The sequence below is a fragment of the Oncorhynchus tshawytscha genome, linkage group LG10 (assembly GCF_018296145.1).
Source record: "Oncorhynchus tshawytscha isolate Ot180627B linkage group LG10, Otsh_v2.0, whole genome shotgun sequence".
NCBI lineage: Eukaryota > Metazoa > Chordata > Actinopteri > Salmoniformes > Salmonidae > Oncorhynchus > Oncorhynchus tshawytscha.
The window spans coordinates 43,054,025-43,081,664 of NC_056438.1; the positions used below are offsets into that span (position 1 = coordinate 43,054,025).

Consider the following 27,640-nt stretch of genomic DNA (forward strand, 5'->3'; position numbering starts at 1 on the left):
CCATTTATTTATCCTATGAAGGGAATCACATTACAGACGGTTTTAATGATTCAGTTAGTGGTCTTTGATGTTGGCGCGGTGACTGCGCTATGAAACCCTCTAATGTCCCTTTATACATCCTTCATGGAGGGAAAAGGCAGGATGTGGTTCCACCTTCTTGGCACGTCTCGCACCCCGATGGCTCGGGCCAGGCAGCTGCTTTGTGGTGCAAGCCGGATTTCACCAGCACACCCCTTTATGAAGGCCCCCCTTTGATGGACCTCCACCGTTTCTTGCGTGCCTCAAGACTTAGCATTAACTTGGGGAGCTAACATAAGTCTTCACATCATATTCAAGGTTTATTCATCACCTTTTGGTGAAGCTGTAGCATGTGTCACTCAGCGTCACTTTCAGGACCACCACTACGACACCTGTGTGTGACGGACCAGGATTCGAACCCGGGTCTCCTGCGTGCCACAAGACTGTTACCCCTCTTAACTAAAGCATTCGCTTGAGGAGCTAACATAAGTCTTCAGGTCTGAGGCAAGTTTATTCATCACTCAAGCATAATTCACCTAACCAACCCTGTTGTACATGGATATAGTCCAGAGTCTTCATAAAAGTTGTTGAGAGAAAATAGGTCTCTGCAGTATAGGCCTCTGCAGTAACTTGCCTTCTGCTACTCGGTTTTTTGAGGAGGAACTCCGATTTCATGGCTGCTCTTTTTGACAGTACACAAGTTCATAGGTTTCGCGATGGTGACGTCATTGTGATGTCAAAGCGCTTTGATGTGCTTTTACCCCAAGTTATTGACGCAAATTGCTGTAACACACACTGGTTTGTCCCATTGTGCGAAGCATATGGGTCCGATCCGTTCCATATGAGATTCCTTCAAAGTGGAGATCAGGGTTTCCCACAGAAACTATGTTCAGTGGCAGAGCAGCCTTTTCGGTGGGTACTGCTGTTCACAGTGAGTGATGCAGCACCGTGTGACGAGGACAAGTAGTTGTCCCCTGACCATGTTACTTGAACAGGAAAAACTCTTGGCCAGATAGGCTATAACTAGGCCCCATACATTATTGGCAATAACTATTACCTCTTTCTTTCTTGATCAGGTCACTTGGTCCAAGGAAAACTCCTAGCCCCACGTATGACCGATCTGGGGCTCACATGATTTTGTGTCAAAGAAACGTTCCTCTCCATGTCAAATGTCAGTCATGGTCCACCACGACTCTCCAACCACTCCAGTCCAGTCATCCATCCTCCCAGAAATCCACTCCAGGCTTTTTGTGGAAGGAAGTTGCCTTGGTGTCTCAAACCCTGGGTCTGGTCCCCCAGCTTAGGGAGTAAAAGTTTGCCTCTCGTGTTGCATGTGCCTTGCCTTTTGATCCGTTTTTTTTTCAATCTCTTTCTCTCTCTCCCCAGCTAACAATTCTAGGGAGAGAGAGAACGTTTTTGTAATGTTACCCGTAATGTTCCCCTGATGTTTGTGTCCAGTTTTCCATTAGTTAGGGGAACATTCTATGTATGTTAGCGAAAGCCTCCTGAGAACCTATTTAGCATGTTCTGGCATTAGAGTTAGGAGAACATTCCCTTAATGTCAAACAGAACTTACCCAGAATGTGGTTACCATGTTGTTCGAATATTGTATATGGGTCATTTTACAGAAGTGATACAAATTGGGGGTTGAATTTTTTTTCTTCTAATTTGTATGCTATTTTCCCAAAACATTCAGCACACGTCTTCCAACATATGTCAGGTCAATATATATTACATACACATACACACACATACACTTAGGCTGGAGTCATTAAAACTAGTTTTTCAAACACTCCACAAATGTCCTGTTAACAGACTAGTTTTGGCAAGTTGGTTAGGACGTCTACTTTGTGCATGCCACAAGTAATTTTTCTAACAATTGTTTACATACAGATTATTTTGCTTATAATTCACTGTATCACAATTCCAGTGGGTCAGAAGTTTACATACAGTAAGTTGACTGTGCCTTTAAACAGCTTGGAAAATTCCAGAAAATGATGTCATGCCTTTAGAAGCTTCTGACAGGCTAATTGACATAATTCGAGGTGTACCTGTGGATGTATTTCAAGGCCTACCTTCAAACTCAGTGCCTATTTGCTTGGCATCATGGGAAAATCAAAAGAAATCAGCCAAGACCTCAGAAAAACAAGGCTGGTTCATCCTTGGGAGCAATTTCCAAACGCCTGAAGGTTCCACGTTCATCTGTACAAACAATAGTATGGAAGGACACCATGTGACCATGCAGCTGTCATATTGCTCAGGAAGGAGACGTGTTCTGTCTCCTAGAGATGAACGTACTTTGGTGTGAAAAGTGCAAATCAATCCCAGAACAAAAGCAAAGGACCTTGTGAAGATGCTGGAGGAAACGGGTACAAAAGTATCTATATCCACACTAAAACAAGTCCTATATCGACATAACCTGAAAGGCCGCTCAGCAAGGAAGAAGCCACTGCTCCAAAACCGCCATAAAAAAAGCCAGACTACGGTTTGCAACTGCACATGGGGACAAAGATTGCACTTTTTGGAGAAGTGTCCTCTGGTCTGATGAAACAAGAATAGAACTGCTATTTTCTCGTATCACTCATTTGTGCCCAGAGAGATCCATCCCGGGTAGCGAGAGAGAGAAAGAACTGTTTGGCCATAATGACCATCTTTATGTTTGGAGGAAAAAGCTTACAAGCTGAAGAACACCATCCCAACCGTGAAGCACGGGCGTGGCATCATGTTGTGGGGGTGCTTTGCTGCCGGAGGGACTGGTGCACTTCACAAAATAGATGGCGTCATGATGAGGAAGGAAAATGATGTGGATATGTTGAAGCAACATCTCAAGACATCAGTCAGGAGTTAAAGCTTGGTCGCAAATGGGTCTTCCAAATGGACAATGACCCCAAGCATACTTCCAAAGTTGTGGAAAAATTGCTTAAGGACAACAAAGTCAAGGTATTGGAGTGGCCGTCACAAAGCCCTGACCTCAATCCTATAGAAAATTTGTGGGCAGAAATGAAAAAGTGTGTGCGAGCAAGGAGGCCTACAAACCTGACTCAGTTACACCAGCTCTGTCAGGAAGAATGGGCCAAAATTCCCCCAACTTTTTGTGGAAAGCTTGTGGAAGGCTACCCAAAACGTTTGACCCAATTTAAACAATTTTAAGGCAATGCTACCAAATACTAATTGAGTGTATGTAAACTTCTGACCCACTGGGAATGTGATGAAATAAATAAAAGCTGAAATAAATCATTCTCTCAACAATTTTTCGGACATTTAACATTCTTAAAATAAAGTAGTGATCCTAACTGACCTAGGACAGGGAATTTTTACAAGGATTAAATGTCAGGAATTGTGAAGAACTGAGTTTAAATGTATTTGGCTAAAGTGAATGTAAACTTCCGACTTCAACTGTGTGTATATATACACAACTCTCCTTCCGTGGCCTCCAATTGCTCTTAAATACAAGTAAAACTAAATTCATGCTCTTCAACCGATCGCTGCCTGCAGATGGCCGCCCGTCCAACATCACTACTCTGGACGGTTCTGACTTAGAATATGTGACAACTACAAATACCTAGGTGTCTGGTTAGACTGTAAACTCTCCTTCCAGACTCACATCAAACATCTCCAATCCAAAGTTAAATCTAGAATTGGCTTCCTATTTCACAACAAAGCATCCTTCACTCATGCTGCCAAACATACCCTTGTAAAACTGACCATCCTACCTGTCCTCGACTTCAGCGATATCATTTACAAAATAGCCTCCAATACCCTACTCAATAAACTGGATGCAGTCTATCACAGTGCAATCCGTTTTGTCACCAAAGCCCCACATACTACCCACCACTGCGACCTGTACGCTGTCGTTGGCTGGCCCTCGCTTCATACTCGTCGCCAAACCCACTGGCTCCAGGTCATCTACCAGACCCTGCTAGGTAAAGTCCCCCCTTATCTCAGCTCGCTGGTCACCATAGCGGCACCCACCTGTAGCATGCGCTCCAGCAGGTATATCTCTCTGGTCACCCCCAAAACCAATTATTCCTTTGGCCGCCTCTCCTTTCAGTTCTCTGCTGCCAATGACTGGAACGAACTACAAAAATCTCTGAAACTGGAAACCGTATCTCCCTCACTAGCTGTAAGCACCAGCTGTCAGAGCAGCTCACAGATTACTACACCTGTACATAGCCCATCTATAATTTAGCCCAAAGAACTACCTCTTCCCCTACTGTATTTATTTATTTTGCTCCTTTGTACCCCATTATTTCTCTCTACCTTGCACATTCTTCCACTGCAAATCTACCATTCCAGTGTTTTACATGCTATATTGTATTTACTTCGCCACCATGGCCTTTTTTTGCCTTTACCTCCCTTATCTCACCTTATTTGCTCACATTGTATATAGACTTATTTTTCTACTGTATTATTGACTGTGTTTGTTTTACTCCATGTGTACCTCTGTTGTTGTATGTGTCGAACTGCTTTGCTTTGTCTTGGCCAGGTTGCAATTGTAAATGAAAACTTGTTCTCAACTTGCCTACCTGGTTAAATAAAGGTGAAATAAAAATATATATTTTGATATATATTACTCACACACTTTGTTTACTTTTTACATTTAACCTTTGTTTAACTTGGCAAGTCAGTTAAGAACAAATTCTTATTTACAATGACGGCCTACCCCCGCCAAACCCGGACAACACTGGGCTAAATGTGCGCCGCCTTATGGGACTCCCAATCACGGCTGGTTGTGATACAGCCTGGATTCAAGCCAGGGTGTCTAGTGAGGCCTCTAGCACTGAGATGCAGTGCCTTTGTCTTGGGAGCAAATATTGCAGATTTGAAATAGTTACCGGAGTTCCTTACCACCCCACTAAATGTGTCACTTCCGAAACATAGTGAAAAAGTTGCAATAAAGGGATAACCATGCTCATTTTGATTACAGATTAATTGTAGAAATTGTATTTGCAATCACATTACCTATCTTTATTTTGGCAATATAACAGGCTTAACAAGTGTCAATCGTAGAAATAAATGGAGGACTGTTGATGGATATAACTTGTTTTAGTATAGACATTTGCCATTGAGGGCTTCCACCTTTTTAAAAGGAAAGGAAAGGGGGATACCTAGTTAGTTGTACAACTGAATGCGTTCAACTGAAGTGTGTCTTCCGTATTTTACCCAACCCTTCTGAATCAGAGAGGTGCGGGGGCTGCCATAATCAACATCCACGTCTTTGGCACTCGGGGAACAGTGGGTTAACTGCCTTGCTCAGGGGCAGAACGACAAATTTTTACCTTTTTCATATCGGGGAGTCGACCTTTCGGTTACTGGCCCAACGCTCTAACCACTAAAGCAGTCAATTAGGTGGGGATTCCTATGGGTTGGGAGTGATCAATCAATGATCAGCGTGCATTGTCTTCTTCAAATTGGGTTGCCTATGCTTTGTATACCAACGACTAAGGTAATATCCAGGAGCCAAGACCAAGATTCATACGAGGACATTGGCCCCAAGATCCAGACCCAGTGAGTTGAAACCATGGAAGAATCTCAATTGAATGCTCCTCGCATCTCTCCTCGCCTCCTTCTCAAAACCATTGGAGGTCAGGGGAGAGAACCTCTGGCTTTCTCATCCAATGGGTTTTGAGGAGGAGGCGAGGAAAGACACGAGAAGTAAGCAATTGAGATTCCCCCATGACAAGTTAAAGACCACATTTATGTGGTCCATGGGTCTATTGTTATTTTACTGCTGCTCTTGAATTATTTCTTACTTTTATTTCTTACTATTTGTAGGTATTTACTTAAAACTGCATTGTTGTTTAAGGGCTTGTAAATGAAGCATTTCACTGTAAAGTCTACACCAGTTGTATTTGGCACATGTGAAAAATACAATTTTATTTGATTTTGATATCTAGTTTGTTGCACAACTATGTGGTGGTTAACTGCCTTGCTCAAGGGCAAAATGGCAGATTTTTCCACCTTGCGGTCTTGGGGATTTGAACAAGCAACCTTTCGAATACTGTCCCACCGGTTAGAGCCCTCCTGCTGGCTATTCATCTCAGTACATTACACTGAAGTGTGCACTTGTCCACTACCCACATGGTGGTTCTCTGTAGCTCAGTTGATGGAGCATGGCTCATGCAACTTTATAATAGAGATATCCTCAATGCTGCTGCCCGTGCGTTCACAGACCATTATGGCACAGATACAAAGATGAGACCGCTAGGTATCTCTATGGTGTCGGTTGTGACCGTTTTGGGCGTGGACAATTTTGGACTTTAAAGAATAGCTAAACATCTTTGTTTTGGACATATGTACATCCAAGCAAACATATATTTTTATATCCAAGCAAACATATATTTTAGTCCCAAAACCTTACTTTACATATAGATGTTCGGTAGTGACACAAAAATACATGATGATTTACCAACTTGCTCACTCATTCTTTTCTCCAAATTGTTTGCAAACAGACTACTTGCCATGTGGCCATGCTGGAGAGGGGAGCAATCCCATCACCTGGTGATATTTGTAGGGGTTAAGTCACATTCATTCTACAGGTGCAATATGCAGAAATCGCTCCTCCATTTCCTGGTTGCTGAAATTCTAATAGTTTGCCTAATTTCAGTTTACGCGACAAAACAAGCAATCATTGTGTAGGGAATCATTGTACCATCTAAACTGCTGTGACATTCAGTATATTTTCCATAACCAAAAATAGTGTAATTTCAGCTGTTTGAATCTGGTGTACAAAACCAAAAGTAAAAGACGCAAAAACTCAACTTAACGGAAAGCATAGAAATAGTGCACATAGAATGTACAGTATCTACCGCTTCTTAGACTTGCTTTCAATGAGAATGACAAATCTAGAACTCCCATTTCCACGTGAATGTGGTCGATCAAAAATCACACTTGGAAACCATGTTCTGTATATATTTGGCATGACGTTGATAGAATATTCTCCTAACACTCCAAAAACGGGACACAGGGATATTCCTGCAACGTTCCAATGAAATGTGTCGTCTAGAACATTAATATTGAATATCCTGAGAATATGGTTCTGGGTAAGTTCTGTTGGACATTAAGTCAATGGTCTCTTTGAAACAGTCCTTGCACATCACTGGAACATTCCTATGAAAACGTAACCTAATGAGACAATTAAGGGAGCATTCTCTAAAGTTGTGGGAACATTTGTTGTTAGCTGGGTGTCTCTCTTTCAGGAGGATCAGAGTGAGGAGAGCTTGTTGGTCTAGCACGGTGGTGTGAGCGTCTGCAGCTCTCTGAAGTCCCTCTTTGAAGCTTTCAGTTGCTGACCGATATGTTTCAGCCGGGTTTCTCACTCTCTCTCTTTTAGTCTATCTATCCATCAATCGCTCTCTTCTCTTTGTCTTTCTCCATTTTAGTATTCTAATTTCTTTGGTACCCCCTTTTATCCACTCTATATCTCCCTCTTTCTCCTGCCTCTCTCTTTCGATGACTCTCCTCTCTATCCAAGGGCAACAGAATAGTTTTCCCAGTGTAAGCCTCCTAGACATACACGTGTTAACGGTTGCATGTTTGTCAGTATTAAGGATCTGTCCCTCTCCTCAAGCCAACCCCATTAGCCATTGAGGCTATACAGTACATTATAAACAACCGTGTAGCCCTGGTGCGTGTCTGCCCTGTGACTCTGAAGTGAAATGTCTCGTGCGTGGAGGGTGAGTAAATGCGCTGGCAGGGCTCCGCCTCCCCCTCCCCCTTCCCCCTCAAACCCTCCTCAGGCCTGGGGGCTCACTGACACATCAACGCCACAAGGCGAGCAGAGTAGCAGACGTAACCACCTCGCACGACTTGGTTAAGGAGAGGGAGAGCAAGAGAGAGAGGGAGGGAGAGCAAGAGAGAGAGGGAGGGAGAGCAAGAGAGAGAGGGAGGGAGAGCAAGAGAGAGAGGGAGGGAGGCAGAGAGAGAGGGAGGGAGCAGAGAGAGATGGAGGGAGGGAGCAGGAGGGAGAGCAAGAGAGAGATGGAGGGAGGGAGAGCGAGAGAGAGGGAGGGAGAGCAAGGGAGGGAGAGCAAGAGAGAGAGAGAGGGAGGGAGAGCAAGAGAGAGGGAGGGAGAGCAAGAGAGGGAGGGAGAGCAAAAGAGGGAGAGAACGAGAGCGAGAGGGGGAGAGTGAGAGAGAGAAGGAATGCAGGGGCATAGACACTTTGACACAGAGAGAGAGGGTGACACTACTACAACTCTTAGCCTCTTTCCTTGACTGAGAGTGCATTTGAGTTAACCGGACCACCACGTATGATGAAGGATCACTGCTCGCCTCTTCACGCCTCTCCACCCGGACATCCTGGGACCCCCATACGGCATGGCCACACTGCCCTGGGACCCCCACCATGCTCTGTGTCGGACATGGAGCCGCTGCGTCCTGAGTTTGTATCTGCTGTGTGTCTGTTGACAGACGAGTCGTACCAGAAGCTGGCCATGGAGACGATGGAGGAGCTGGACTGGTGTCTTGACCAGCTGGAGACCATCCAGACCTACCGTTCCGTCAGCGACATGGCTTCCAACAAGGTAAAACTGAGCTGAACTGTTGTTTATATGACTGTGACGCAACCACAACACAACTATAACATAACCACAACATGACCGTAATGCAGCAACAACACAAATGCAACACCTCACCACTGTAATGTAACCACAACACAACTGCAACTCAACATGACCATAATGTGACAACAACCACACAAACTTACTATAACACAACCTGAAACGAACCACTTAAGTGCATTGAGACTATTGCTGTGATGATATTTTGTTGCATGATCTGGTTAGTAGCTCGTCAGCATGATGGTACACAGAAACTAGATGTGGATTGAACTCGATTTGAGATAATATTGGACTTATGTTAAGGCTGCCTTGGTGTCTTTTGAGTCTTTACTGTGCAATATGAAGAATGGTTTGATTAACTTTGGGGTTGTTCCACGAAATGAGTCCCTTTTGCATCCCTTTGATATTTTAAGTAGAAATTGTGCACCAATATTTTTATTTAAACGCCTGTTGTATTAAAAGAAGTGCCCTTTAATATAGACCACATGTACAATTCTATAAATCAGATGTGTATATGACCTCTGTGCACCCTCTGGACTTCTACGACTTCTTAACCTCAAAATTCCTCAAGTTTTCACCGTCATTGTAAAGCCCTAGTTATTTTCTTGCTTTGACAAAATAATTTCTGGAGATTGTTTATTTCATGTGATTAGTGATTGATTTTAATTAAGGAATAATAAAAAAAAACCTGACCCTCTTTAAGGTAAACCCTGTTGTGTACTGATCTCATTTTAATGAAAGTATTCCTTTTTTTTATTCTAAAGAAACATTGAACATCTAATAGTTAAATCAGTGGATAGATTAGTATAAAGCAGGTGAGCTGGTTCTACTATTTTTGGCCATTTTCTGGTGTTTTGTGGTGGAAAACTCAGCGGTTCAGGCATAAACACGTCAATTCTGTTACTCATAGATAGACAGGCTAGAAATGTTTTAAACATTTTTATTTTTTTTGTGAAGATTGCATTCAAAATGCCCCTCCCTGGTGAACACAAGCTTCCATTCCTCCTGTCACAAGGGATCCATGGCTGATTTAAGATGAAATCATCAACTTTATTTGGCACGTTTGATACACTTACTATAGTCATTTTTTATTTAACCTCTCGTGATGGGAAAATTAGTGTTTTATTAAGATGAACATGTGTTCTTTATGACAGAATGTTAAAATGAGGAGAAATAAAACATGTTTATTTCTCACCAAGTTACACTATCCGAAGGGGACTCATTTCGTGGAACGACCCATTGACGTACTTGCCAAGTGGTTAGCAACCTGCGGTTGTGTGTGTGTGTGTCAACGGCTACTGCTGTTTCATGGCTCTGCTATAAAATGCACAAACAGTGGAGAGTTTGCATAGAGAACCATAGACTACTGTTCTCGCTGAATAAGACGCCTATCTGAATGCCAATCTATCCATTTGTTGTCTTTTCTGTGTAAGACTGTGATATTAATGAATTAGATACACAATACGAATAATAGTCACCATCGTGCCTGTTGGGGCTTTTTGTCTGATGACGTCATCGTGTCTGGGATAGCTCATATTAGCCAGGCATTATTCAATGGCTCAAGCAGTTTTCGGAAACATGACCAAAACCTGACGTTTCTTGCTATAACTGGTTTTATAACGGTTTTAGATGAACTATTATGAAGTCAGTCTAATTTGACACTTGCGTGCTAGGCTAGCTGATACTGTTGGTGGCAACGTTGGTTAGCCATATGGCACTTTTACTAATGAATAATGATCATGAATTTGATTTATGTGGTGATTTTTATTTTATTTTTATGTTCTCAACACTCTTACGAGGGGAACTTCACCTCCACTCTTTTCTACAATTAGCCTACTGTAAAATAATGTATAACTGCACAGCAAACTCAGATAGAGAGTAGACCGTATGGTGACCAAAATACGCTAAGGATTCAGCTTGGGAGGTCACCCTTCTCAGTTCCCCTGTCCTACATAGTGACATTACAGTGGAGTTGCGGTCAAAAGGAAGCGCCAACCCTAACCGTGTTGACCGGTGACCATGACATGCGTTTCCTGTCTCTTTTCCTGACCACCACACAGCCTCCTCTTCACCCTTTCCCCAGGACACCAGACTACAATGGCCCCTAAGGTCAAGGCCTCCCTTTATTGTTATCAACGTCACAGGGACTCAACACAATGAGTCCGGAGACCCTGAACACACGCAAGTACAACATTCAGTACTCAGCGTTCAGACAGGGTACTGGAGCCATTGTTGACCATGAGTCATAGGCCTCTAAGATGGATGGTTGACGGTTAACCCAAGTCCAGTGTGTTGGGAATAGGACTCGGGAGTGGAGGCTAGAAGGTCGCAGGTTCAAATCCCCGGTCAGATGACTCCTCTTATGCAGTGGCGTGTGAGGCACATGGCATTTATTGATCTATAATATTGAGAATGGTGCAAAATCCCCAAATGCTGCTCACGGCATGCGATTGAACTTTGCAAAGTGGGAAATCTCATAGCATGAACCAGAGATGGAGGGCAAACAGTACTTGTTCTCTTTCAAATAGGGGACTATTCCATTGGTTGGTCCTAACCCTGGTCCACTGAGTGTGGAGGCTTTTTTTTCAGACCAGCATAAGGAGCAATGTGCAGGCCTTTACATCCCCAACGAAGGAATGGTCCCATCGAATCCAATGTTTTCGGGGTGGAACTAATTAACCCTATAATGGGTATTTCCCCGGGGGGAGGTTTCCAAGGAGAGGTTTCCACAGGTGTATCCCGGGCTTGGACCACACACACACACACACACACACTGTCCTGTTAGGCCACTCCAAAATTCCAATGACCTCAGAGGAGCGAGCTGCTGTTCTAGCACCACTGTCATTAAGTTCCTCACACGTCCATACTGACGTTAGCTCTGGGCCTTAGACAAACACAGCCATCTGAATCCAGTTAGCGAGAGCGGCTTTACGGGATAGCGTGCTAGCCTAGCATTGAGTAGGAAACTTTAACTCACATGTGGTCATTACACTTTAAAGTGCTGCAGTCTTTAGACCAGAGTGACGGAATTATTGAAACAGATGTGGAAGTTTTTGGGTCAGTGGCTTGAGGAAGGGTAATGCTTTTTAAATGACTGTTTGATAATAATAGTGTTTGACTAGTAGTTGTACTAATGAGATGAGACTTATTTTTCTAGAGTTGCAGGTCCTTTAACTTTTTTATGCCTGCACAGAAATTGGCTTTGTATCTACAAACTACTTTTCAGACCACAAAGATATATCCAAAATAACCTGCAAATGTTTCTATTAAATGATGGCCTTGATTTTTATAATATTTTCTTACTAGACACAATTTCCCACAAGCCCTGTGTGTGTGTGTGTGTGTGTGTGTGTGTGTGTGTGTGTGTGTGTGTGTGTGTGTGTGTGTGTGTGTGTGTGTGTGTGTGTGTGTGTGTGTGTGTGTGTGTGTGTGTGTGTGTGTGTGTGTGTGTGTGTGTGTGTGTGTGTGTGTGTGTGTGTGTGTGTGTGTGTGTGTGTGTGTGTGTGTGTGTGTGTGTGTGTGTGTGTGTGTGTGACTAGTGGGGACCAGAAAATTTGACCAACTTGGGACATTTTGTTAGTCTCCACAAGGTAAAATGCTAATTCTAGGGGGTTTAGGGTTAAGGTTAGAATTAGGTTTAGGAACTAGGGTTAGTTTTAGGGTTAGGAGCTAGGATTATGTTTTTGGGTTAATGTTAGGGGTAGGGAAAAATTGAATTTTGAATTAAACTGAATTCTGTGTCCCCATAAGGTTAGGTGTGTGTGTGTGTGTGTGTGTGTCCGTGACCACTACAGCTGTTTACCCTGCAAACATTCCAAACTAGGACACAGGGACTGGCACAGGTTCGAGTCATATTAGGCTTTGTCTGCTTGGGTCAGAATTGCACTATGCGAGCGTTGCAATCTGCTGTATCTCTTTGCTTTAAATCAACCAAGGCCAAACCTCCAATCTAGTTTCACTGTGCCAACATTGCAAATCTGCTCAGAGAGTAGGACAAGGAAATTGACCTCCACTGCTTTATCTTTTATTTAAACAGGGACGTCACATTGTGATTTAAATACATGTTTCAAGTGTGCCCTGGGTGGGACCTTGCGAAATAGACACAAATGTAATCTTTCACTTTCCTCCCCAAATAGTTTACGGTGCAGTGCGTCAGTGTGATTGCCTGGTATTTTGTAATGAGGGACTTTGCCTACATTTACAGGTCAGTGCCAGGGGCATTGTCAAGAGGCTCTTACCAGTAAATTGCCACAGTAAATTTAGTCAGAAGGAGGAAGCTAGTGGGGAAGGAAGGGAGGGTGGCGACAGGCACAGAGCTACATTATGATAGAGGAGGAGTTGTTTAGCTTAGTCTCTGTGTGGGCCAGTCAACCAGCCAGCCAATCAGTCATGTTTTATTGTTTTACGTTTCCTGACTGTCGCCAGAAGAGAGTAGACTTGAATACAGAGAGGAAGCAGACCCAGAGAGCGAGAGAAACAGCGACACGCTAACATATTTGAGAGAAGTTTTAACAGTTTTTGAACATTTATATTTATATAATTTATTTTATTTACGTGTGGCATTGCCTTTGCAATAATGGGACTATGCTGCTCTGAGACGAACAAGAAAACATTTGGGATGCTTACAAGTTGGAAACAGGTGAGTTTGTACACTACTTGTTTTGCTAGAGTGAGTATCTACACTCTTGTCTAAGGGAAATGGCTTTACTTAAAAACATTTGTTTTTATCTGAATGTCGGGACTTAGTCAGATTGTATGGGTTTGGATCATACACTTGCTCTGTCATTGTAATTTATTTACAAAAAACGTTCACTTCACTTGAACCTTTTACTGCATTGGGCTAAATCCGGGTCAGAGTTATTCTTGGTAGTCTAAAACAAATCTACTTTGAAACAAAAGTTTGCACCTCACACACATGGTTATGGGCTTAAAAAGAAGAAGACACCTGTACCATGTCAGATATAGTTGAAATGTATTACATTTTGAGTTTACGTCCCAATATTACACTTTTATATACATCACAGAAGACTGAAATAACAAAACTGTTTGACATAGAAACACTGGATTTTCATTGGGTTTAAAAATAAATAAAAAATAAACTTTATTAATGATGAAATTCTGAAAAATATGAATAACATTCCACCCATGAGGCCAAAGAGGGCACTTTTGGTCATTGACTGCAGGAAAGGGTTACGTGTTGCTCTTTTGAATTCCATTCAAAGTACAGTAGCATTCATGGGATAATATTGTAATAAATAGCATAATAACTAATCATAACTCTATTAAATTACCTAATAACCTCACAGTGGTTTAGTATTATGCTGTATGTCCAGGAATTTAGTTTCTGCATTTTCGATGTTGTCTATTTTAGAGATTAGGGTCATTCAGACAATGGTTGAGTTGTTCAGACTAGTTGGAACATAATCTGATGTGTTGTTTCAGACTTGAAAAAACTAGTTCACCAGTTAACGATAATACAGTATAATAATGTATTGGATTTTTTCTATAGCGCTTTTGCACGCGCTCAAAACGCTTTAGCCTACAATATAAGTGGGAACCTCACCTCCTCCACTATCCCTGTGTATTCATGCACACAATATAATGTATGGTTTTGTGGGTCGGATAGTGGTCATCTGAATACAGAATGCAGTGACATTATCCGCCAAGGAGCCTGTTGAAAGCGCCTTTTGACATCTTTCATAGCCTGCGGTGGCGCTCATCTTATCACTACCTACTTTGAATATGTTCATTTCAACATTGTGAACACTTAACACTTCAATACTCGGAGCTCATTCGCCACACAAATAACAACCTGTTGTCACAAGTGTGTTCCCCAAGTCTGACATAACTGCGTGAGTAACGGCGCGCATTGAGTAATGTGTCCTACCCGAACACACTCATGTTTCCGTCATCCTGCATTAACGCATGGTTTGCGGATGTTGTATGACTACCATACGGTGCTGGCGTATGCTAGCCTACTGAACGTCGGTATGACTACCATATGGTGCTGGCATAGCTCGGTATGACTAGCGGGGAAACACAGAAGACATAGTCTATGACTCATGAGTCAATTTACAGAGGTCACGATTCAGTACCTTTACGCCTTCAGTACGAATATATTACAAATACGACAGAATATCCGTATTTTTTGACATTTCCAGTTTGGGAAGTTATGTATTTTTTGGGGGTGCAGCCAAAGTTTTGAAAGACGGACGGCTTCTTTCTTCTTGCATTTTCAAAGTTGTGTTCCGGTTGCAGTCAATGGGAAATAACAGACCGGTCTGCCATATGACAGACATTCACTGCTAGAGAGGGTGCGATTTAATGGTTCACTGAAAAAGCACCTGTTTGAAACAAGTTTTGGCTAGAAAGGACAAAACAAATCCAAGTGATTCTGTAAATTAGCTGCAGGATATTTGATTGGCTATTTCTCAGATTACCATATTACAACGCATGCATTTTTATATTTGGATCCAGATAAAAATTGACAAGTAAAGTCGAAAATATAGATGAATGGGATACCTTTGATTTCATGCATCAGTTTTCAAGAGTGGGCAGTGGATGTATGAGTTATATTAATGGTTTTTGCTAAATTAAATGAAAGTCTTGAAAATATAAAACAAGTAAAATATTAATTTAGTGAAAAGGGAAAAACAAGCCCATTTGAAATTAAGTAGTGCCATTGAAATAACCTTCAAATACTGCCCCATTGCAATAAGACATACAGAGGCAGCATCATTGTGATAAGACACACAGGGGCAGCATCATTGAGATAAGACACACAGGGGCAGCATCATTGAGATAAGACACACAGGGGCAGCATCATTGCAATAAGACACATATGTATACAGACACAGACATAAACATTGAGATGAAGTAGTGGCCAGAGTCAGGACGATGCACAGCCGCCTCCCTTCACTCAGCTGAGTAATGCGCAGCAGTGTGTGTGTGTGTGTGTGCATGTGCGCGCGCGTTTGGAGGAGAGACCTCCGTGAGAGCGTCTATGCAGTACACGTGACTCTGTTGCCATGGCGTGATCTACGTGTTGATGTCTGCAGTGGTTTGTGTTGATGTGCATGTTGCTGGCAGGGAGAGAGAGGGGGCTGAGGGAGAGAGAAAGAGGAGAGCGAGAGGGGGGCGACATCTGGCATTGGCGGGAGACTAAACTGAGAGAGAGAGAGAGCGAGAGGCTTCCTCCACTGGCCTTTCAGCCAGCCAGTTCCAGCCAGTCACCGGGGATCCCTAGCCACCGTTGGAACCCCCATCCCCCTCTTTCTTCCCTCGTTCAAGCCACTTAGCCTCTCTGATTCTCCTTTTAGTATCTCATCAGATGGATGGAGGGATGGATATAACACTGGAATCCCCTCCGCAACCCGCCTCCATTGGCTACCTCTGGGATGCATAGAGATATGATAGCAATGCAATAGGACTGGGATCTCCTCTTTGAGAACCATTTGTCTTCCATTGGCTGTATAGACATAGATAGAGATATCGTGGTTAAAGGGAGGCACCTACAGTACCTAAGAGATAGTTTCTACATATGTAGCTACAAGCTTCCTACCTACTGACCTACTTATATATTGCTGTTCAGGGGAATACCGTCTACTGCTGAAGGAAATACAGTCGCTATCCAACTAGCTGCTGTGACTGGGGAAGATATCACTGGGAGATTCCAGAAATGAGGAAGAGCGCTCGGCGGGGGTCTAGGTGCTCGTCTTGGTGGGGGTTATCGTTGATCTGTCATCTGTGACTCTGCGAAGAACCACCAAAGAGGCTGAAAGACCAAGATAGAAGAGATGGAGACATGGCTGTTGGTTGTTGAGGAAAGAAAGCCTTGGTTTTGCCTATTCAGACAGGGCTTCTGTTGAGGACAGCCAGGGGTGACAGCTATAGAACAGCTACAGGATATACAGCTACAGTACAGCACCATGCCTGAAGCCAACACCATGCTCTGTGTCTCCTGGGGGTACATTAAGGTATGTGGGGGGACTGGGGGTAAATGTGTGTTCGTGGGGAGAGACGGGTTGTATACTTGTAGCACGTTCTAGTATTTATTTGAATATTGCATCAGATTGATTGGGTACTACAGCCCATGATCTCAACTGAATCCATCTCACAACATGGATGTTATGCATTAGCTTCTAAACAGAATAAGATGTGTGTGCGGATAAATGTTTGGTTGAAAAGCTATTGCAGAAATTTGGTTGATTCTGACCCTATGCTGTACATATTAATCCAGAAATCTTTGATTTGTTTACTAAATATCTCAAAACAGGACACTCAAATAGCCTATACTGTATAAAGATACGCAAACTCCTTATATGGTATCAAACAAACAAGCCTATTCCCTTGGGCTCCAATAGTGGGCTCCAATTAGTGGTGTGCAGGTCAGCTGTTTGTTCGCCTGCACCCGCCCACAATTGCTAATAACCCATCCGCAATCACCCGACTATGTGATAAAGGGGAAATCTGAGGACTGCATCCGACCCTAATCCGCAAATATACAGTAGCAAATGCCCTGTAGGTTACAGACCGAGATGGAGGAACAATTTTTTTGAGAGGTTGCAGGAATTTTTTGTTGTTGCCTTAATTAGATGTTTCTGCTTAGAATGTCCAACATTTTGGTAAGCTATTTGTTAGTCAACTTGCCCACCAGAATGTCATAAATGAATGCTTCAATCTAGTTGACATAGGTAAAAGTTATCTCTGTCATCTCTGCTTCTTTTGCGGAGGAAAGAAGTTTAGGGACTGGGGGATAAGTGCAATAGGTCTGTAAGGAAAGAGAAAGCTGTGAAAACAACCCAACATGTTTATAATAAGATTTCAGTTCAGCTATGTTATGTGGTTGAAATACTATCAGCTTTTATGATGTTGATAAAGGTAGCACTGCTACAGGCGGTCCCTAGGTGCGCATTCACATTCTCTCAAGATGCTGAAAGAAAGCATAATTATTTTGTTCCCGAGTCAAAATATACATTTGGTGTATCATTTTACTGCAAAAAAATGCTTAATTCTGCAGGAGTTAATATTAAGACTGTGAGAAGTTATAGACCTACAGTCAGTTTCCAGATTTCAGTTTCCATTTAACCCATCTGAACACTAAGCTTCAGTTTCTCTTGACGTGCCATAGGCCTATTTGAAATCCCTGTCGTGTGAATGTGGAATTTGTATAGAGCCTCACAATCAACACACTTAACATAGCAGTGACTATCTTCCTCTTTTGCCACTTCACTAAATCTTTCCCAAAAATTACTTTTCTGTCCGTCCCTTCAATTTATTTTCAACTCTCCATTTCACAGCTTTTTTTCTTAGTGAATAGACAAAACTTTTTCTGCCTGTTTCCAAAAGGGTTTGGCGTGTAGGCTATTTAGCGCGTGTAATGTTATGCCCTAAAGCTTAGGTGTACGCGCTAATGCCAGAGAGCCTACAAATGAGGAAAAAACGATGTAGCCTATAGATATAAATTGCCACAAGAATTATACATGAGGGGAATTTTTTTTTATTTTTTATGTATTGTTTCAACCCGCCCTTTATCCACACAATATTTCATGACCCTAAACCCACCTGCACCGCGGGGGAATGTGGTTTATGAGTCAACCCGCTCATCACTACTTAACGTCAATGGAAAGTCCCTGGAAACAAGTTATACCACTACCCCAGGGAAGCCATTTCCTGTTGGTCTCCATGCAGTATATCTAGTAAGGTGTTGTGTAATTTTGTATTTCCCCAGTTCAATGTCTTGTTGGTCTCCATGCAGTGTACCTAACACAGTGTACCTAACACACAGTATACCTAACACAGTATACCTAACACAGTGTTGTGTCATTTTCTGTTACTGCAATTCAACACAACACTATTTATATGCTTCCCACTGCTAATTGGCAACAGGAAATGGCTGACCTGAGGTAAACTTTTATCCAAAGCAACTTAGTACGTTCTACATATGGGTGGTCCCCGGGAATCAAACCCATTATCCTAGCATCGCAAGCACCATGCTCTACCAAGTGAGCTAAAGTGTCTATCTAATGGCGACCTAACATGGTGTTGTGTCATTTTGTGTCTCCCCAGTTCAAGAGGATGTTGAACCGGGAGCTGACCCACCTGTCAGAGATGAGTCGCTCCGGCAACCAGGTGTCAGAGTTTATCTCCAACACCTTCCTTGGTAAGTCAAGTCATACACACCTCCACGCAAAACATACACACACACACACACTCACAAACAAACAAAATAACTAATCTCATGTATTGCCTCTCGCTGTGCTAATGGACTATACCTTTGCCTGAATGGTGATGTTTTATCTATTATTGGTTTTTACACAAAGATAAACAAATCATAATAATATAGTAATCACAAATGATTAAGCAGGAGGAGAAAAGAGGTTGAGAGTCAGAGAGAATGAGACGCTGCGGATTGGGGGGGTACCGTGGGGTTGCGATAGTTTCAAACCAGTCTCATCTGGTCTGCTGGAGTGCTCCCTCTGCCTCGCTGCAGAGAGGGGGAGAAAATAAAAAGCGATTCTACTCTTCCCTGGGACTCCGTCATTCTGCAGAGCAAGGGAGAGAAAACGAAAGAGTGCGTTTGTTACCCGTATATATGATGTTGCCTCATCTCTCTAAAAAATAATATATGTATGTATGTATGTATGTATGTATGTATGTGTGTGTGTGTGTGTGTGTGTGTGTGTATATATAATGTGTGTACACACACATTTCTTTTCATTTTTACTGTGACACGTTCCATGGCTCCCTGCCAATTAGCCAGCTCACACCACCACCTTCTCCGCCAGCACGGAGAAAACTGCTACTCTGAGAGAACTGCGCAGTGCACCGACTCGTAAACAAGCCTCCATCTTTCTCTTCACGGATGAAAAAGCAGATGGAGAGAGGGTGTAGAAGGGAGGAAAATTGATAAGCTATAAAGACACCGTGATGCTAAGGTTGATAGAATAAAGCGAAGCGGGTTGGAGATATGAGGGCGGAAGTGAGAGAGAATGGATAGTGATTTAAGGTTTGTGTTCTGCATTGCGGCTAGTACCTATCAGGTCGAGGCAAATCATCTTCCTACGCCTCATAGAGAATAGAGCTGAGGCAATGTGTGGAAAAACACACGGTTAGCCGCAGATACACACGGTCAGCGGCACACACCCCGTGACGCTAACATGTAGCGCCTCGAGAGAGGTCGCTTCAGCTCCACTGCAACAAGCCATCCCCCAAACACTTCTCCTTATTAATACAACAAAGCAGCAGCCAACATTGCTATGCGTTGTTATGGTTTGGCAACATACTTTTATTGATCTGCAAACACTATTAATTATCTCCACTGAGAATTGATGCCTCATTGAATATTATGGAATTTCTCTCTTTCTACGAATAAATCCTAAATGTTACGCCATTGTTTTTCATTGGCATGTTTTTGCAAAATATTTGTTTTTAACATGTTACTTATATGGCTTTATGTGTTCTACATTTGAATATTGAAATAGTGTATTATGCTCAATGTCATTTGGCTCTTTCCTGGTGAATTTTAACTGGAGGAGACGGAAGAAGGCAAGAGAACAAGAGAAGGGCTTGATTGTTTGGAAGATTGAGAGAGTAGTTGAATGACTATCAGTAGATAGGAAGACTGAGTGGTCAGAGAACCAGTTCAGACCAGTTACTCCTATACATGTCTGACTGAATGGTTGTCCACTCCAAGTCAATATAGCCTCTTTTTCCAATGCGGTGTAATTACCATTTTACCATGTCAATTCATTTTATGTACTGCAAAAGAAAACGGAGTCGTGTCAAAATGTACATTCTGTATGTATTGCTTTGTGATTGAAATGACCACAAATGTTTGTGAGTCTGTCTTTCCGACTCAGTGTTTTCATTCTATGGTGCAGTAGTTTTAACCCTTTTTCTTTTCTCTCTCCCCATCCCACTCTCCATCCCTCTCTGCCCATCCCTCTCTCCCCATCCCTCTCTCCCCATCCCTCTCTCCCCATCCCTCTCTCCCCATCCCTCTCCCCATCCCTTTTCCCGTCCCTCTCTCCCCATCCCACTCTCCATCCCTCTCTCCCCATCCCTCTCTCCCTCCAGATAAGCAGAATGAGTTGGAGTTGCCATGCCCTATGGCCAAGACCAGGGAGAGGAAGAAGAGAACCCACCACCAGACCCAGCTGGGGGGTCAGACTCCGAGTCAAGGGACGATGACCCAGATCAGTGGGGTCAGGAAGGTCAGCCAAACCCCCGTGCTCCAAGGATGCAGCGTCAGCCGCTTCGGGGTCAAAACAGACCAGGAGGACCTGCTGTCTAAGGTACTGGGGAAGTCTCTACTTTATAAGGGTATACTACAAAGCCAGCAAACTTTGATAAACAACCAGAAATAAAAAATGTTTAGCTAAATATTGTTGAGTCAACTATAGACCATGGCCATTTAAAGCTTATCTTAGAAGAAAGAAAATGTCAAAGTACTTTTTCTGAACATTTAGGCAAGTTAGCTGGCTAACTCATTGATCCTGCTTTGTGGTATACACCTCAGGGGTTGGGGTAAATTCGGGTTTAAGACAGGTAGCTTATAAAGTAGATGTCCCCAAACCTAAGGCGCACATATTCTGCACAAGGACACCGATGGAAGTGTCGAACAAACGGCACTTTCTGATTGTTAAATTTGAAATTCCAATCCAAATATCTGGATATTTAATTTGTCTTCGCATTGTGACTGCACCTTCCGGCCATCTGTCTGCAAGAGCGTACCCTGACAATGTCTCTCTCTTTCTCAGGACCTTGAGGACATCAACAAGTGGGGTCTGAACATCTTCAGGGTGGCCGAGCACTCCCACAACCGCCCGCTCACATGCACCATGTACACCATCTTCCAGGTCAGTGCTCTTCCTCTTCTTCCTCCTCTTTCGTTCCTGTCAGATTGCTGTGTTTTCCCTGACTGAGGTGCCTTGCAGGCAGACAGACACACACACACACACACCCACACACACACAGAGGGTGAGTCACCAACGCACAGCCTAAAGTACTGTACATCAGCATGTTCTCGTGTGTTCTCAATAATGTGTCCTCATCTTCTGGGTCAGTAGCTGAATGATTACTTATGCTACTGTAGTAGGAACTAGTCTAGGAACGAATCTAGTCACATGGATAAGTGGACATTAACACACAGTGCCAGCCAAGTCAAGCAATTCATTTTTCTTAGCAGCTTTTGCATTGTGATTGCATATTTGTTTTGGATGCAGTCATTGCAATTTAAACAAGACAAACTCAATGGTAAAAACCAAAGTCATTTTAATTTGAAGAAAAATGTAAAACGTTCATCAGTGTTTATGGGTTGTTGTGCTACATACAGTATCACATGTAAATGGGGTACATTTCTCCTTTTAGTTAATGTGTGGCGTTGTGTGTTTGTGTGTGTCCCGTGCGGGAGCCGAGACCCAATGGAGACGTTATGGGTCCCATTTATTCCCATCAAGCTAACGGCGTTGCGTTTCTTTGTGCGTCCCGTACAGGAGCGAGACTTGATGAAGACGTTCAAGATCCCCGCGGACACATTCGTGACCTTCATGTTGACCCTCGAAGCGCACTACCACGCCGACGTAGAATACCACAACAGCCTCCACGCTGCAGACGTGGCCCAGTCCACACACATCCTGCTCGCCACACCCGCTCTGGACGTAAGTCACCTGACCCAACTCCACTTAATACACACCGCTTTTTGACTTCTTGCTTCGCATTGAATATTCTGAGGAGTGACTAGCAACACTGTCACGTAGTAGCAAACCCCTAAGTCAGGGCTCTCCAGCCATGTTCCTGGAGAGCTACCCTCCTGAAAAGGTTTTCGCGTCAACCCTAGTTGTAACTTGATTTCGGCTTATCAACCAGCTAGTTATTCAAACCGGGTGTGCTAGTTTAGGTTTGGAGCGACAACCTACAGGACGGTAGCTCTCCAGGAACAGGGTTGGAGAGCCCTGCCCCGAGTAATTATAAATCATGTATACCAGCAAGTGTTATCAGTAAACACACATGAACAATGTCACCCCACTCCACCTAAATATGTCACCGCCACCCCACCTCGTTATGTCAGAATGAGTTATTACCTGATGAATGTGTGTTACCAATTTTTACTGCAGTGAAACCTTCACTCTCAAATGTAGAAAACTCATCAAATCTCTCCTGTCCAATCACAGGCCGTCTTCACAGATCTGGAGATCTTGGCGGCCCTCTTTGCGGCAGCCATCCATGATGTGGACCATCCTGGGGTCTCCAACCAGTTCCTCATTAACACCAGTGAGTACTTTCTCCATCAAAATCTTAACAACAGCGCCCAATTCATCATCTCTGCTGCTTTGGTACACTTTCTTATCGTTTTATAATTTAATGGCATATTTGAAGATGCAAGTAAAATATTCAAGTTTGAAATGCATCGTCACAAAAACCACATAAGAAAATGCTTTTGACATTTTGCTTCTAATCAGTCCGCCTCTCTTGGCCACCCTCTGTCCGTCCAGACTCCGAGCTGGCCCTGATGTATAACGACGAGTCGGTCCTGGAGAACCATCACCTGGCCGTGGGCTTCAAGCTGCTGCAGGAGGACAACTGTGACATCTTTCAGAACCTGACCAAAAAACAACGCCAGTCCCTCAGGAGAATGGTCATAGACATGGTGAGAGAATGCCCCGGTTCTGACCAAAGGTGTTTGTTGCCGATGTCCCATTCGTATGAGTCGCCGACCGTGCGTCGGTCGGTCCGACGGTCCATCTTTCTATCCCTGTCTCAATTCCATGTACTATATATTTTACTATATCCTATATTGCTGAAGCATAAACATGTCTAAATCACTAACGACGACCTCGCTCACTCTCTCACTCCCTCCAGGTACTGGCCACTGACATGTCCAAACACATGAGCCTGCTGGCTGACCTGAAGACCATGGTGGAGACCAAGAAAGTGACCAGCTCTGGAGTGCTGCTGCTAGACAACTACACAGACAAGATACAGGTAGGAGCTCACACTCGTATGCACAAGAACACATGCAGTAAAACACACACAGGCACATAGGCATGCATACAGGTGCACATACAGGCATGTAGGTGCACACACGCACACACACACACACAAACTCACACAATCCTCTCTCCGTCCCGTCTCTTCCAGGTGATGCGTAACATGGTTCATTGTGCAGACCTGAGCAATCCGACCAAGTCCCTGGACCTGTACCGCCAGTGGACCGACCGCATCATGAACGAGTTCTCCCACCAGGGAGACCGGGAGAGGGAGAGAGGCATCGAGATCAGCCCCATGTGTGATAAGCATACGGCTTCTGTGGAGAAGAGCCAGGTAGGTTACTAATACATGTACGCATATACAGGTATGTCCACACACAGTACAGTACCCACACTGCTCGCATACTCACGTGTATACACATCTTACACGTACCTGTACATACTGTTTGCATACACACGCTCTCTCGACCCCTCTCTACTGCTGTTAATACAGTATTCGTACACACTATTCTATCCTGAAATCTTACACCCTTCTCTCTCTTCTCCCTCTCTCTCCAGGTGGGCTTCATAGACTACATCGTCCACCCTCTGTGGGAGACGTGGGCTGACCTGGTGCACCCTGACGCCCAGGATATCCTGGATACCCTGGAAGACAACAGGAACTGGTACCAGAGCATGATCCCCCAGAGCCCCTCTCCCCCCTTCTGCACCGGAGACGGAGAGCTAGAGGACGGAGAAGGAGGTCACAAATTCCAGTTTGAGCTGACGCTAGATGACGGACAGGATGAGGATGGACAGATAGGAAGGGAGGAGGGCGAGAGGGGGACAGAAGGGGGACGTAACAAGCCTTGACCGTGATCTTTATAAAAGCACCAGTTTTAGGCTGTGTTTGGCATCTTGTTTTATTGCAGTGGAGGAATCCTGCAATCTGGCTCTTTGAAGCTGCTCTGCTTGTGCGCGAGGGCCTGACTGACTTAGGGCCCCTGCAGAAGAGGGTGGGGGACCACAACACTTGTTTTGGGAACCCTCCGAAAGCAGATTATGATGAGTTGAAGAGTGTGATTGCCTTGAAGGAGTGCTGTTGAACTGCTGTGTGGCAGAAGTACCATATCTTAGTCCTTAGCCAGATACTACAATCTTTGCTCTGACAAATAAGATGAAGCTCATTTATGCTAAGAGACTATGGTGTTCAATTGGGACAAGATGAGAGACACTTGCACTTCAGAATGATTGTTGTTCTTCGTGACTGTTTTCGGGTATATGTTTTGTTTTGTAACGGGATTGGATGGGATGTTGCCGGGTAGCGTTCAAAGTTCCAACTAGTGGTCCACAGGTATTTGTAACGGGATTGGATGGGATGTTGCCGGGTAGCGTTCAAAGTTCCAACTAGTGGTCCATTTTGTAACGGGATTGGATGGGATGTTGCCGGGTAGCATTCAAAGTTCCAACTAGTGGTCCACAGGTATTTGTAACGGGATTGGATGGGATGTTGCCGGGTAGCGTTCAAAGTTCCAACTAGTGGTCCACAGGTATTTGTAACGGGATTGGATGGGATGTTGCCGGGTAGCGTTCAAAGTTCCAACTAGTGGTCCACAGGTATTTGTAACGGGATTGGATGGGATGTTGCCGGGTAGCGTTCAAAGTTCCAACTAGTGGTCCACAGGTATTTGTAACGGGATTGGATGGGATGTTGCCGGGTAGCGTTCAAAGTTCCAACTAATGGTCCACAGGTATTTGTAACACGTGTCTGAAGACTTTTGTGTGCCTTTTTTTATGACCGTGTCTTTTGTATGTAATTTTATAATTTATTTAACCGTTTTAAGTCGTTATTATAAAATGTTTGTTTTCTACACACAACTCATCTTAGTTGTCTCTCGAATGAGAGGATAATACTTCCGGTCTTCCTTATGTCTTCTCAGCAATAGTGTATTCCCAATTTGTGCTTTGTGGACTTTCCAAAATCGTCAGACTTCCCAGCACAAGTTGCACTTTTTCCCGCAAGGGTTGAGAGCTAGAAAAGTGTTTAAACTAAAGAATCGGGTTATTCTTTCAACACCCAACTCATAGCACTAAGCTCTCAATGTTATGCGTCACGTGTTATCTCAGAAATCTCAAGTCAATGTTAACAAACGCCACATAAGTTCGATATTCGCAGCAAAGCTGTTGCAAACCTGCTCCTTATTATTTGACATATTTACCGTAAAGCAATTATCTCCATCATTCAAATTTTCCCGGTGGGAAAAAACAATGAAAGTCAATGTAAACTGTCCTAACCAATAAGCTCCAAAGTTGACCTGATAAAAGCACTTTAACGGCCAGATGGAACTCAGTCCAACAGAGGTGTTGTGCCACATCTGATTAGCACTTAATTAAATATCTTAATATTCTTTCGCAAAAAAAATCGAATTATTTCTGCGTATCTCCCTTCCAAGAATGGAAGTCCAGTAAATGAAATCTCCTAATCTAATTCATGCACAGTATTAAAGACAATTAAGGCCAATCAAATCAAACCATTGAGTGGTTTCTTCCCAAAGAGAAAGAGAAAAATCCCACTTCACATGATATTTTGAAGCCCTAGACTAGCCTTGTGACGGTCAACCAATGTCAAAAAACAAACCTCCATACAACAATATTTGACAATCAGCTGATGTTATACTTTTGGTTGCCAGGTCCCTCTTGAGGTGACCACCGCCAACAACACATCTCTCGAGGTTTGGCAGGAATCGCAGAGCAACAAACACAATGAAACTAAACCAAAAACAAATAGAATCAAATTGTAGAAAGATTCTATGTTAATTTAATGTCACCTAAAAGGTCCCCTGTAGGAAGTGGAGATACTGAAGTGTAATGTTAAAAAATAAAAATAATAATAAATCCATGATTTCTGTCCAGCACTTTGACGAGCTGGACAGCTCAGCACCTAGTTGCTCTTCTGTCAACAATACATCTAAATGGTACTGCCATGGAAGCTTCAACACTCAGCTTCTACAGTGTGGGGAGATCTGCATAACATCACTAGATGACAATGTTGTGTGTGTGTGTGTGTGTGTGTGTGTGTGTGTGTTTATGAGGATAACTTAGCTGCACAATCTCCTCGTCCATGCACCTAGTCCTATGTCGATCCATGAACTGTTTGAAACAGTGTATTTATGACTTTGATCTGTAAGTAGAATCCTATTCACAAAAAGTATGTTTGGTATAATTTATATGCACTACCATTACCTGTCAAAACAAGTGAAATATTTGTTATAATGTATATTACTCAAGTTTTTGCAGATTTCCAGAGAACTTTCTTAAACATCTGTGTTACTTGGCAGAAAACTGAGGTGGTTGGCAGAAACGTAATTCCTCGGTTTCCATTGTTTTCCTGTTATCTGGAGCCATATGAAGGCTGCATTGAACCTATATGATGAATGGTGACGGGTCATTGTACAGCTAGCTGTATGTTTATTGAAATATTACATTGTTTAAGATGTACCCATATTTCCCATGTGTTTCTCAGAAGTCTCACACAGTGCATGGTAAGGTATTGTATATTGTGTTCAACACGTATTTTTTATGAAATTATTAAAATGAGCATGAATTTACTCTATGCATTGTTTCATGTCTTACCTTTCTGTAATTCTAGTGTCATATAGGATGTCAGTCCACTTTAGTTTTAAAGGAACAACATACAGGAAATTCAAATTAAGTATACTGTGGTAATAGCCTCTAGTCCAGCCTTTTTCAAACCTCTCCTCAGGGACCCCCCAAACGTTTCACAATTTTGTTGTAGCCCTGAACTAGCGCACCTGATTCAAGTAGTCAAGAGCTTGATGATTAGTTGATACGTTGAATCAGGTGTGATAGTTCTGGAATAGTTCAAATACATAGAATGTCTAGGGGTCCTGAGGAGGGGTTTGAAAAGGGCTGCTCTAGTCTACTCAAAAGCCTCTTGTTTGCATTCAAACTATCACAATGTATCCTTCCTTCCTCCCATCCTTGACGTAATCACTGATCTGACATGATTTGATGGGTGAAAGCAACATAGGCCAATAGAATCCTTCTTTTCACCTACTATGAAATCAGTTG

At 43.2% G+C, this 27,640-nt stretch overlaps 1 protein-coding gene across 4 annotated transcripts in view; it reads left to right on the top strand.

Moving 5' to 3' along the window:
- Positions 1 to 24,943, top strand: part of LOC112260227 (cAMP-specific 3',5'-cyclic phosphodiesterase 4B) — a 118,619-nt gene extending 93,676 nt beyond the window's left edge. For 2 of the 4 annotated variants that reach the window (XM_024435166.2, XM_024435167.2), the window contains 10 exons: positions 8,431 to 8,543; positions 18,648 to 18,741; positions 20,658 to 20,875; positions 21,341 to 21,439; positions 22,076 to 22,240; positions 22,754 to 22,853; positions 23,075 to 23,229; positions 23,442 to 23,564; positions 23,721 to 23,903; positions 24,128 to 24,943. In XM_024435166.2, coding sequence (XP_024290934.1) covers positions 8,431 to 8,543; positions 18,648 to 18,741; positions 20,658 to 20,875; positions 21,341 to 21,439; positions 22,076 to 22,240; positions 22,754 to 22,853; positions 23,075 to 23,229; positions 23,442 to 23,564; positions 23,721 to 23,903; positions 24,128 to 24,421 — 1,544 coding nt within the window. In that variant the 3' untranslated portion in view covers positions 24,422 to 24,943. Of the gene's footprint in view, positions 1 to 8,430; positions 8,544 to 12,871; positions 13,219 to 16,170; positions 16,556 to 18,647; positions 18,742 to 20,657; positions 20,876 to 21,340; positions 21,440 to 22,075; positions 22,241 to 22,753; positions 22,854 to 23,074; positions 23,230 to 23,441; positions 23,565 to 23,720; positions 23,904 to 24,127 lie in introns of those variants that run through there. The other 2 variants (XM_024435168.2, XM_042328565.1) reach the window with 2 other exon arrangements.
- The last annotated feature ends 2,697 nt before the right edge of the window (positions 24,944 to 27,640 follow it).